A 13757-nucleotide genomic window follows, 5' to 3' on the forward strand; every position below is an offset into this window, starting at 1 on the left:
ACACTTCAGTGCAGTTAGAACTGACTTTGGAAAAACTACACACACACACACACACACACACACACACACACACACACACACAATAAAACAAAGCATCCCTTACTGTCACAGGCTAAACACACCCTGGTCCATAATCACCTAATACAGTACATCACACACACACACACTTCTATGTAATAAAAAAATCTTTCGCTTTTCAGACACATGGTCACATGAGTTTGAGAAAGAGGGCGTGTCTTTGGTGACGGTTTAACATTGTGACATCACAATGATTATTTAATATTCGTAGGTAATTCATTTGTAGTTCAGATTAGTTTTAAAATGATTTAATTGTACAGCGTTAGTGCTGCACACTGACACCACAGACCCTTAAAAACCTTTAAAACCATGTGTTCTGCGTAGACGCTCGTCTGTGAGCCCAAACCTGATCGTCATTACGTTTCACTTATTAAAACGATCTCAAATAAAACTAAATAAACGACCCCAAGACACTAAATCTCCCACAAAATCTATCACTACACTTATACAGGATATACAACACATTTGGAGAGTGTAAAGGGCAAAACTGTAAAGGGCAAAACGGCGTGGCAAGGCGCAAGCTGATGCTTCCCCAGGGGTTGCCAGATTGAACGGGATTTCAATCCTCCTTTTCTGAAATATTTTTTGTAGTTTCCTGATTTAACTGAGTTTCTGAATTTAATCAAGCTGGCAACCCTGTGAAGCATCAGCTTCTGAGTACACACACACACACACACACACACACGATTCATTATAAATACGCACTTCTGCACAAAATATGTGATCACCAGGCCTACACTGAGTCTGCTGAAATAATCACCAGGAACATCTCACGCGCACACACACGCTGGTGCTCAGAGCATGCCGTCCAGGTTCTTCTCTGCCGTCTCCTTGTCCCCTACAGTGCAGCTCTCCTGAGGACTGTACTTCTTGTGGTAATCCTGCAGAATGGTCACCACGTCGTGATGGCCGAAGTGTACGGCCTCATCCATGGGTGTGTTCCCCCACCTACACACACACACACACACACGTATTTTTTTAAACATTATCGTACAGTAGAGTATTGTACAGTAACAGCTGATTAACTGGATTTTTTTTTATTTGAATTAATTAACATGAACATATACTCCAGAGTCAGAGTTTTTCCCCCAGAACATTTAGAACATTAAGGTTTCTCTAGAACATGACGTTTCTCTCACCTGTCCCTGGGTTCGGGGTTCACCTTACACGCCTCGAGAAGGAAGCGCACGACCTCGCCGTGACCTGCGAAAACACACACCTCAGACAGTCAGTGTGCATGTGTGTATTTATGTTCATTATATTTTATATATTTGGAGAACTTTATTCCGGGGTTTTCGACACGTGTTGTAATTAATGCGCAGTCATTGACACGTACACATTTGTTATTATAATTTAGTCTATTGTCTTAATTTCATTTGTTGTTCATTTGTTTTCGTTATTGTTCAGGTGGACGCTTTAAATAAGTCCTTTCGCGTTTTCTGTCTCTCCCTGCACTTTTTTGTGTAGTTTTTTATTGTATATATTTTATTTATGTGCAAAATAAAAAATATATATATCCACCACTAGGGGCGATAAAACACTCCAAACACTTCCAGGTTTTCAGTGTAGCTGCAGTTCAGCGGTTCAGCCAGCAGGGGCTAAAGTGACGGAATAAGGACGAGTACCTTCAGCTGCAGCCACGTGGAGCGCTGTCCTGGAGTCATAATCTCTCTGCTCCATGTCCATCGAGGACAGTGCGAACCTACACACACACACACACACACACACACACACACACACACACACACAGTATTAGTGGATTAAAGGATGCAGAAAGAAAAGTGAACCATGAGCTCTGGGTGAAAAGGGGACTGTGTGTGTTTGTGTGTGTGTGTGTGTGTGTGTGTGTGTTAGTGTATACCTCCTCAGTGCAGAGACGTCTCCTGTGTAGGCAGCAAACAGCAGGTTAATAACAGATTTCACCTGAAACACACACACACACACACACACACACACGCAAGTAAATAAAGGCGAGGTTAGACAGTCAGTGATGTTCGCTTTATGAGGTCACAGTCAGGGCAGCTGTGATTGGAGGACAGACCCATCACTCACCCGCTCGTCTCCGCCCTCTCGCCGGGGATCCAGCTTCTTAGCGAAGTGACGCAGATTGTCATAGTTGTGGAAGTTACACAGCTGCACCAGATCCTAAACACACACACACACACACACACACACACACACACACACACACACACACACAAATTAAATTATTCATTTTTTCATCATTTCAAATGTGAGAGACACAGACAAAGTTATAATGACAAACAGAGATCAGACAGGGATCAGACAGACAGAGAGAGAGAGACAGGGATCAAACAGATAGACAGACAGACAGACCAACAGACAGATGGACAGATAGACAGAGAGAAAGCCAGACAAATGTACAGACAGGCATGCAGACAGACAGGCGGTACCGTGCAGAACTTGATGCCGCGGACGCTGTTCCCCAGTTTATCCAGAGGAGGAGACCAGCACATGATACCCATCACATTAGGAACCACCAACAAAATCCCACCAGACACCCCAGACTTTGATGGTAAACCCACCTGCAAAACACACACACACACACACACACACACACACACACACACACACACACACACTGGCCTCCAGCTCTCTGTGTAACTATGTGAACTAAATTAAATAAAATAAACTATATAATAACTATATTATGTGTGTGTGTGTGTGTGTGTGTGTGTGTGTGTGTGTAAGACTCACGTGGAAGGCGAACTGGCCGGAGAAGTCGTACATGCCGCAGGAGTGCATGAGACTCAGCGTGTTCCTCACAGCCTCAGGGTTCAGCACACGCTCACCTGTGATTGGACAGAATCCTCCGTTGGCCAACGTAGCCGCCATCACGCTAGCGCTTTCACAGGTCACCTCGATGGAGCACAACTACACACACACACACACACACACACACACACACACACACACACACACACACACACACAAAAGCAACAAGAAGTAATAAGTATAAATGATGAAATAACAGAGGAATGTTACAGGAACATTCTAAAATAAATATCAAATAAAACAAGATCCAAAAAAACAAAAACAATTTAGCCTGACCTGGAAGTAGAAGTCCAGGATAGAGGTCATATCCGTGCCCTCTGGGAAACACTGTATATAATCACAAACAAAATACAATTATCATAAAATATGATTCTATCGGGAAGAAACGCCTGCATTATTATATTAATAATAATAATATTTTATTTTCACCTTTTTTTCTTTCAGGTAGTATCCGATGGCGAAGTTTCGGTCTCCTGACATTCTCTCAGACTGAAACCTGGACCAGACAAACACATCACTTTTGTGTAACAGATAAACTGTGACGTGTGTTGATTTTTTGTCTTTTAAGATGTTGTGGTGCAGCGTCTCTGCCCCGTTTCTTTTTCTTCCCTATTTATTATTATTATTTTTATTCCCAGTGGTGAAGATGAAGATGAAGATCTGCACCAATGTGTACCTGAGACCCACTGGGACAGGAATCACGCTGCCCCCGCAATAAGGGGAAGGAGGAATAGAATGGGCATTGATCAGGTTGCCAGATTGGGGATGGTTTACAATCAATCTACAGTTACGATGATGTTGTTTTATATAAAATAATCAAAATAACATGTGTATAAACGTGTTAAATTAGAGTGTTCTGTGCTCTACTGTAAGTTATAGTATATAGAAAAAAGAGGATTTTGGAGTGCATAATGAGCTAGAAAATATGCAGAGACCTGGCAACCCTGGTGGATACCAAGTGAAGAGAATGCAAAGACTCACGTCGCATTGCTGAAGCCCACGTACTCGTTTCCTGCCATCTTTTTCAGGAAGTTCATCACCTGCAGTGTGGAAAACAGTCAGAGCTCCGCCTCCACGTGCTCACATCTTTATTTTGCCCCAAAACCCGTAGTGAACATAAAAAACTATTTTGCTGAGCGAAGCGTTTCATTTCTCATAAAGGCTTTACTCACGTAGTCAAACTTCTCAGCGTTGCTGACGCCTTGCTGGAAAAGAAACACAGGGTTTTGTGAACGATCGACGCCGTGGAGCTCAGAATAGTTTTTACGCGAACACACGTGGTTTACCTTGATGAGCGAGGTGCAGACTATCGCTCCGGCGTTCACCATGGGATTGTGTGGCTTATCTGTTGGAACGACAGGACGGCAGAGGGAACTCTCAGTTATAACTAAGATGTAACTAAGATGTTGAAATTTTCTGTAATTTTATTACAGCTAATCTTTAGTACTGCAGTTTACAGAAGCCGACTCTACCTGAACCAGCTCGACTCCGCCAGAGTGTGGCCTGTGGTCGTGACGGCCCTGTGACACTCTGGGATTTGGGGATTCAGGGATTTTCTTGTGGGTGTCTGAGACGTCACTGACAGTGAAACCTTTTCTAGCCTAGCGTTTCCTGTGGGGTTCCTCATATTTAGATTTATATTTTTAATCTGACATGGTGTCCCCAAAGACTACTAGTACTAACTAAAAACTTGAAGCTCGGGGGTGGGGCGGGAGAGTTACAGCTGGAGACGGGAAACGACGGAGACAGAGGAAATATAGCGCATTGCTTGAGGTAGAGGCGTGTTTTGTTTGTAAATGTTTAATGGAACACTACTGTATATATTGTGTCCCACACTGGTATAAAGTGGACCTGCGGTTTTTAACGTTTCAACACTGGCGCCATGACACGCAAACATACACCGAACATGCGCATGGACATCAAACAATTTTTGGCTGCGCGATAGAAGGATAGAAGAATGGAAGGATGGAAAATGACAACAGCAGCTTCTAATTCTCCATTAACACTGAAGTGTACGAAGATAAAACTGTACTGATAACAGTAATGTTTGTCCTGATGCGTATCAGTGGTCCGTATTGACCCAATTACGTACTGGTCCTCAGTAATTTACCGGTCCTCTGTAATGCATGTGTGTGTGTGTGTGTGTGTGTGTGTGTGTGTGTGTGTGTGTGTGTATGCACCATCCTCGTCGAGGAACAGCTTGTTGAAGCGCAGACCGCTGGGCTCCTTCCCGATGAAGCGGTGCACGTACTCGGTGCTGTAATCGTGTACGGCGATGGCGTACTTCAGCGGCTTCACGCAGGACTGCAGGCAGAACGGCACTTTGGTATCACCCACTGTGTGTCTGAGGGGAAAAAAAAAAATCACACACATTTTGCTATATCATTGTTTTCATCATTTCTATCGTATTTTTTAAAAGCAAGGAGATGGAACACGTATGGAAGGAGTCCCAAGTTTTAGATAGAAAGTATCTATGAATTTAAATAATTTTCAAAGTGATATAAGAGTTTTTTCCGATAAACTTTGCATTTCGTACCTCTGGCCATCAACGGTACAGAGAGACACGGCCCAGAAATCACTACTGAACTTAGCCAGCTGGGGGATGTAGTCTGCCACCTACACAACAACACAACATTAACACAAATCCTTTTCTTTATCCACAGGCTAATATTTGAAACACAAACACACTGATAGCTGATGATACGCTCACCTGTCCTCCTGAGAGCTTCTTGGCGCTCTCGTAGAGCTCGTCGATGTGCGACGTGAACGACTGGAAATCGGGAATCACAAACTTCTTCCTGAACGCCTGAGTGAGCAACACAATGTTGCTCTGGACACATCTACACACAAAAAAACATCATTTCTTCATCCCTTTTTAGTTTCTGGAAGGAGGAACCTGTTCAGTGTTGTGGACTCGCACTCATCCTGAGCTTTCTTCTGCTCAAGCTTCAACTTTACTTTGCTGCATGTTGCCATGATGACAAGAATCGAGCCTGTGATGGGTTACAATCAAAACAACCTAAATGCAAAATAATTTGTTTTCTAGCTGCCTGTGGTTGCAGGACAAACCAAATCCAAAGATCTTGAAGTCCATGTTGTGGCTTTTCTGAAACTAATAAATAGCTGTGCGTCACATGGGTGTAACAGTACAGGTATTCTTACTGCACCGTCTCGGCACAGGGCTTTGGGTTCGGTGCACACGTGAAGTAAATGCAATTCTTTTTACGTGTGGAACAACTAAAACACGTGTTGGTTACAATCCGAGTTCCCTCAGGAACATATTAAGTGTTGGACCGCAAGTTTGTTTATTCTCCACATCGCACTTTGAGCGCAGTGTCACGTTTTTTATTATTATTATAAAACTTGAAAACATACGCAACAACACCAGGGGTATAAAGTTGAAAACTAAAGTTAGCGCAGTGTCACTGTTGCTGCTCACTCAGTACTTACTCGAACCGTGAAATGTGTGTCTGCTACACCTCTACTGTGACATTATCATAACAGCACAAACTAATACCGGGGACAAAGGAACGACAATGTCTGGAATTCTGCACAGCAAATATCCTGTCATCCTGACATCTCTCTCTCTCTCTCACTTTTGTTTTTTAAGAAATACATGGCAGATGGAGGATCTCAGCAGGAAACTTCATATGCAAACACTTCATTTGGATGTCACTGGAAGCCTTCCTGCTTCTGAATACACAGCCAGCAAATCAGAATTAAGTATCATCTATCTCATCTAGAAATACACTATTCAGGAATATATCTATTCAGGATTAAAGACTGACACACTGACACACACACACACACACACACACACACACACACACACACACACACACACACACACACACAGTGCTTCACAGACACCAAACACCTAAACACTGAATATTTAATACTGAGCTCTAGAAAACACTCTGCATCAGCCAATCACACGCCTGGAGAGTCGAGTCTCTGATTAATAATAAACACTTCATTACTGTGGGACTGAGACATGATATAAAGGTCCTTCACTGCAGTTGTGAACGAAATAAAGAGTTCATCATGATATCACACTTTTTGAACAGGTGTCGATCCAGAGCTCCATCAGACGAGGTCTTCAGTGTGATCTTCAGCATCTCCATACACTCCTTCAGACGGGGGTCTCCTGTACGTAGACCAGTCGATTTCAACGCCTACATGGGGGTAGAGAGAGAGAGAGAGAGAGAGAATGATGTATATCATAATGAATGGTTAAATATATTAACATTAGGAGAACTTGTGGATTATAAACTCTAAAATAGAAGAGTTCTAGATATATTGATGTTATGTGTGAATGATGACATAGTTGTAAGAGTCCCAGAATGTGGCATGTTCTAGAATGTTTGGATCCATATTGGAAGTGTATTACAATGTGGGGTGCACACTGGAAGGGCTCTAGAATGCTGGATGCTTAAGGGTGGGGGGAGTGGGGGTTTCAGAATGTGGAAAAATCCATGGAATGGGATACTTAGTGGAAGAGTTCTAGAATATTAAAAGCATAGAGAAAGGGTTCTAAAATGTGAGAATGTGTGATGATTAGTGGAAAAGTTCCAGAATATTGAATGCATATTGGGAATGTTCAGGAATATCAGATGCTTATAGATGCAGAATATGTTTGATGCTTAGTAGAAGAGTTCTAGAATGTTTGATATTTAGTGGATGAGTTATAGAATGTGTGTGTGTGTGTGTGTGTGTGTGTGTGTGTGGTGTGTGTGTGTGTGTGTGTGTGTGTGTGTGTGTACCGTAGTAAACTTGTGTGCTGGGATTTTGTCTTGGCCCTCGGCAATGGTGTAGAAAAGCAGGTCTTCCAGACTGGGCAGGATTCCTGCCTTCCTTCTTCTGGTAATAAAATGCAAACAGACACACACACACACACACACACACACACACACACACGCACACGCACACGCACACAGAGACACAATAAGTAGATGGTCACTGTGATTCTAAGAAATATTTTTCAGTATTGATCTTCACGGGCACTGAGGGAGAGGACGAGGTGGAGTGCTGGAGATGGAGTGACAGCAGAGGAAAAGCCTGAAATCACACACTGATTCCATTCGCTTTATGAATGAGGACAGTCCACCTCAGCGCTGCAGTGCATTGTGGAAGAGCTGAGGAGGATTCCTCCAGAAGGGAAAATAATAAATAAAATAATTATACAAAAAACCTCCAGAGACACAGCATAAAGAACATCTGTCACAAACAAAGAACAAAGGCCCATGATCTTGAAAATCAACTTCTCAAGAGCATGTCTGTCCATACTTCTGTTTCTGAAAAGCCTCTTTGCTGTAATCTCTGGATGGCTGGGGAAAGCGTAGCGTGTGGGAGGGTTCTAGAATGTGTGCTGAAGGATTAGTGGAAAAAAAGCTTGTTAAATGCTCTAGAAATGGACATTCTTGACTGACGGATTGTAGAGTGTAGAATGTTTGTTAAAAGAGTTCTAGAAGAAAGAAAAAGGTTTTAATATGGACTAATATAGACTGCCTAGTGAAACTATTCTAGAGTACAGAATGGTCAATATCAAACGGCTCTAGAACACTGATTAATTTGGAATGTTAAATTACAAAGGGAAGGATAAATTTAAGAATGTGGAATTTATTTTTTCAGCAGCTCTAGAACATTGTTGAGTCTGGATGTGTGGTACTTGTTGGTTCTACAATGCCAAATGCTTGTCCAAAAGAGTTCTAGATTTTTCGATGTTTGTTGAAAAAAGAGTTGTGAATGTTGCGGCCATAAACGAGAATGTGGAAGACTTGTTAGAGAGATTCTAGAACATGTGAAGGGCATGGGTGTGAGGATCTAGAGGCTCTAGAGTGCATATTGTGGAAGGGAAGGCAGATGACAAACAGTGAATCATAAAGAACAAATACTTACAAAATACAAAAGTGAGCAGATCAATCGTCACAGGGGGTGAACACACACACACACACACACACACACACACACACACACACACACACACACACACACAGCATCAATGGAACAATCAATCATAAAGTGAGTTTGTGGCACAAAATCTTTATCATCATCATCATCATCCTCATGATGTAACTTTAGTAGAATAATACAGATTATAATAATCCGGTTGTGAACGTGTGAAGACGCAGCAATGCTAATGGTCCATTAGCAACCCGCTATATGGCTGCGTCACACTTCAGCGTCAGAGCTAAACTTAGCTATTCTAAGCCTCCACTTCCCTGAAGTAAACATCTGCTGATCGACTCATTCCTAATTCAGGAGTGCACACACACACACACACACACACACACACACACACACACACACACACAAGCAGCTACACACAGATGCAAAGAATACACTGATGACCTTCAACAGTCTCTCTCTCGCGCTCTCTCTCTCTTACACACCACACACACACACACACACACACACTGTGGTATCCATGTTATTATAATCTGCCAATGAATCCCTGGAGAGAAACAGATTTCTGTGTGTGTGTGTGTGTGTGTGTGTGTGTGTGTGTGTGTGTGGCAGAACAGGTTCCTCACTCCCTCCTAGAATCGTGGTGATGCTTCAGGTTTCTCGCTACAGTCCCACCATTCTGAGTTGATTTCAGGAGACAGAACGTGTGTGTGATGTGTGTGTGACTGATATCAGACTGATGAATGAAAACGCTGAATCTGGTTCAGTGAAAGAGCTTCGCTTCAGGAGGGATCTGTTTCCTTGTGTTAGAACTTTAGCATTGAGAAATCATCACTAGCAGCACTAGCGATACGATCTGACGGTAATGTCGTGATTAGCCGCCACATTTTTTTTACACTAAATGATGAAATCGTTCGTTATGGATTCGAATAACAACCAAAAACACAATTCAGGGGATTTATGATGCTCAACTGTATATCTGAGTATCGTGATATTATAGAGAGCCGGGGTATCGCCATGTCCGAGTCACATCGCTCAGCTCTGTATCATGGCTCCCTGTGTGGACTCAGTGTGGACAGGATGAGGATGATGATGATGTTGGTGGTGATGACGGTGATGATGATGATGATGATGTCAGTGTTGGTGGTGATGACGGTGATGGTACTGATTATGGTGATGGTGATGATGGTGTTGGTGGTGATGGTAATGATTATGGTGATAATGGTGATGATGATGACGGTGATAGTAATGATTATGATGATGATAATAGTAATGATTACGGTGATGATTACGGTGATGATGATGATGATGATGATGATTACGGTGATGATTACGGTGATGATGATGATGATGATATTGGTGGTGGTGGTGATGATGATGATGATGATGATGATGATGATGATGATGATGATGATGATGATGATGATGATATTGGTGGTGGTGGTGGTGGTGGTGATGATGATGATGATGATGATGATGATATTGGTGGTGGTGGTGGTGATGATGATGATGATGATGATATTGGTGGTGGTGGTGATGATGATGATGATATTGGTGGTGGTGATGATGATGATATTGGTGGTGGTGGTGATGATGATGATGATGATGATATTGGTGGTGGTGATGATGATGATATTGGTGGTGGTGGTGGATGATGATGATATTGGTGGTGGTGGTGATGATGATGATGATGATGATGATGATATTGGTGGTGGTGGTGATGATGATGATGATATTGGTGGTGGTGGTGATGATGATGATGATATTGGTGGTGGTGGTGGTGGTGATGATGATGATGATGATGATGATATTGGTGGTGGTGGTGATGATGATGATGATGATATTGGTGGTGGTGGTGGTGATGATGATGATGATGATGATATTGGTGGTGGTGGTGATGATGATGATGATGATGATGATATTGGTGGTGGTGGTGGTGGTGATGATGATGATGATATTGGTGGTGGTGGTGGTGATGATGATGATGATGATGATATTGGTGGTGGTGGTGATGATGGTGATGATGATGATATTGGTGGTGGTGGTGATGATGATGATGATGATATTGGTGGTGGTGGTGGTGATGATGATGATATTGGTGGTGGTGGTGATGATGATATTGGTGGTGGTGGTGGTGATGATGATGATGATGATGATATTGGTGGTGGTGATGATGATGATAATGATATTGGTGGTGGTGGTGGTGATGATGATGATATTGGTGGTGGTGATGATGATGATGATATTGGTGGTGGTGATGATGATGATGATGATATTGGTGGTGGTGATGATGATGATGATATTGGTGGTGGTGTGATGATGATGATGATGATGATGATATTGGTGGTGGTGATGATGATGATGATATTGGTGGTGATGATGATGATGATATTGGTTGGTGATGATGATGATGATGATGATATTGGTGGTGGTGGTGGATGATGATGATGATGATATTGGTGGTGGTGATGATGATGATGATATTGGTTGTGGTGATGATGATGATGATGATGATGATGATGATGATGATATTGGTTGTGATGATGATGATGATGATATTGGTTGTGATGATGATGATGATGATGATGATGATGATGATATTGGTGGTGGTGGTGGTGATGATGATGATGATATTGGTGGTGGTGATGTGTCTCACTTACTTTTCGTTGGATCCATCTTTGCCTGCGTCCTTCGTTTGACCGGCGCTCGTGCACAGATAGCGGCGGCATCCTTCGGCGGGAGCGCGCGCCTCAGTCCCCGCCACTGGTGCGGTTCTAGACGTCCGGTCCGGGGCGAAGCCGCACCATAACGGACTCGTCCGTCCAGGCTTGAGCATGAGCAGCTCCCTCAGGGCTACCGAGCACCTCAGCGGCAGCATTGTCGGTCTCACAGTTCCCGTTAACGCTCAACGGAAATCACGCGACGCTCTCCGGAATCCAGCAGCGTACAATGTATCGGATTAACACGACTCCCCTTTTTCCCGCCTCCTCTCAACGCTCTTACTCTCCTAAGCCCCTGATTGGAACAGAGTGGCGCGCGCAGACATTTTTCCGTTCGGCTATTGGTGTCCGTCATACGGTCTTTAACGCTGATTGGCTAATTCAAGTGTCAATCAATAAATAATGCCGAAATGCAAAACAGGTGAGAGTAAAAAGCTCCAGGATCAGATCGATAAATATCAGCGATATCTGTTCAGATATAACCAGTTCAATTAGTAATTAAAATTAAATATGTATATAGAAATTCATTTCTATTTTATTTTTATTAATCAAATTTAAAATAAGAGTTCATTAAAATGGCTAGTTCTTTCTTCCTGTCCATTAGTGCAATCTGGTCTATTATTAAAATAATAATAATTATTATACATTATTATTAGTAGTAGTATTTTTTATTACATATTTACTGCTAATTGCTTCTGAGCGGTTTGAGGTGCATTTTAGGTATACAAGAGATTTTAACAGAATAGTATTATACTGAAAAGCAGCTTTAATGAATGCAATATATTTTCTGTAAATGTATTTATTTGTCCATAGTATTAAAACAAGAAATCCGGTTCAGGCCCTAATCTGAGTGTATTTATAATGATTAAACTAAAGCCGTGTGAATAGAGCTTTTCTTCCATCATATCTGCAACCAGATGTTTAAACATTTATGATGCTTAAACAAACAAATAAACAAATAAAAACAGTATAGATATATATCCACTTCCTTATCGTCCATCTTTACACTATGACTCAGGAGATATTTTTCAAATCAGATCTTTTTCAGATCTCCACCCCCACCGGTTTCCACGGTGATGTTGCTGCAGGTTCTCCTATGGGACGTTGTGAGATATTATGGGTGTGTGTCTATACCCACAGGCGCTGGTGTGTGTGTGTGTGTGTGTGTGTGGTGACAATATGTTCTATATGTTATAGACACTAATATAGTTTATAATGAAGACATGAGAATCTCACACAATAAAAAACCCTGTGTTTTATTTGTTTAGTACGGGTTATAATCAGACGTGATTTGGTACAGATGTTACATGAAACACAATAATACAGAAACAGAAGCATGTGATGAGGTGTAGTGTGTTCCAGATAAATGATCTGTTCCTAACTACGCGTTTAAAGCTGTAAACTAGTCCTGAGCCAGTTAGAGAAAAGACTAGCGTAGATCATCAAACCATTAATTCCTTCTTTCAACTTGGCCTCGTTCATGCATCATGTCAGTAACAGGGCTGAATTCCTTCATGTTTAATTCTTCATCATCGACTGCTGGGGCGAGAAAGCAATTAAAAACGCTGAACATCAATAAATTATTAAAACACTGATTTAGGATATAATCAGATATTCAAAACAACCCTTCCTTAAATCATATTAGATTTCACAAACACGGAAAATAACTTACATCCACACAAAAACACCAATAACGACTACCAGCACTGCATCAGGGTCCATCAGGGTCTGGACTGAAGATGCAGGTTGAACATTGTCAGAGCAGCGTAACACTACATACCTCAAAAATCACTGCTAAAGTAAAAGAGTCCTTCATGGATCAGCGTGGAGTTAAAGTGTGTGTGTGTGTGTGTGTTTGAGAGAGAAAAAGTTTGTTCATCTGGAGGTCTCCTGAGACAACGCCCCGTCCGGCGGAGTGTGTGTTCCTCTGGGAGAACCTCCGACCTCCGCTGTGCTCCCACGAGACCCCGGGAGGGAATTCCCATCCTGAGAGTTTGGAGGACGATTATCTGGCTCCTAAAGAGAACAAGTACAAGAACAAGATCATTGTGTATATTCGAGGTGTAACGGTACACAAAGGTCACGGTTTTAAGTCACGGTTGGGTTCAATTTCGGCACATTTGGACCCCATTTGGGTCTTTGGCATTGTTGTGTATGTATTTCATTATTGTGAACTTAATCCAAGAGATGAAAGTGAAAAGTTGTAATTTTTCTGTTGGCGTGTCCACACACTCACCTCGCTCCTTCTGAGGAAGG

At 42.3% G+C, this 13757-nt stretch overlaps 2 protein-coding genes across 4 annotated transcripts in view; both read right to left on the reverse strand.

The window, feature by feature from the left end:
* Nucleotides 1-242: 242 nt before the first annotated feature.
* glsa (glutaminase a) lies at nucleotides 243-11767 on the reverse strand. 3 transcript variants are annotated; one of them, XM_046840469.1, is made up of 18 exons: nucleotides 11442-11767; nucleotides 7638-7728; nucleotides 6931-7049; nucleotides 5585-5714; nucleotides 5411-5490; nucleotides 5055-5218; nucleotides 4161-4219; nucleotides 4047-4079; nucleotides 3856-3914; nucleotides 3304-3370; nucleotides 3151-3201; nucleotides 2797-2973; nucleotides 2493-2624; nucleotides 2131-2223; nucleotides 1940-2001; nucleotides 1704-1780; nucleotides 1218-1281; nucleotides 243-1026 (listed from the first exon to the last, which is right to left on the reverse strand). In XM_046840469.1, exons 1-18 carry the CDS (start codon nucleotides 11657-11659, stop codon nucleotides 873-875), a joined length of 1830 nt encoding a protein of 609 aa, XP_046696425.1. In that variant the 5' UTR covers nucleotides 11660-11767; the 3' UTR covers nucleotides 243-872. The 3 variants fall into 3 exon arrangements, with proteins under 3 accessions (XP_046696425.1, XP_046696424.1, XP_046696423.1); XM_046840468.1 differs by having other exon boundaries at nucleotides 7638-7731; nucleotides 11442-11766; XM_046840467.1 differs by having other exon boundaries at nucleotides 7638-7734; nucleotides 11442-11766.
* Nucleotides 11768-12736: 969 nt separating this feature from the next.
* The window catches only part of mfsd6a (major facilitator superfamily domain containing 6a), a 7230-nt gene continuing 6209 nt past the window's right edge, over nucleotides 12737-13757 (reverse strand). Inside the window, 1 exon segment of the mRNA XM_046840453.1 lies at nucleotides 12737-13517. Coding sequence (XP_046696409.1) covers nucleotides 13377-13517 — 141 coding nt within the window. The 3' untranslated portion in view covers nucleotides 12737-13376.

This window comes from Silurus meridionalis, chromosome 26 (genome assembly GCF_014805685.1).
Source record: "Silurus meridionalis isolate SWU-2019-XX chromosome 26, ASM1480568v1, whole genome shotgun sequence".
Taxonomy (NCBI): Eukaryota; Metazoa; Chordata; class Actinopteri; order Siluriformes; family Siluridae; genus Silurus; species Silurus meridionalis.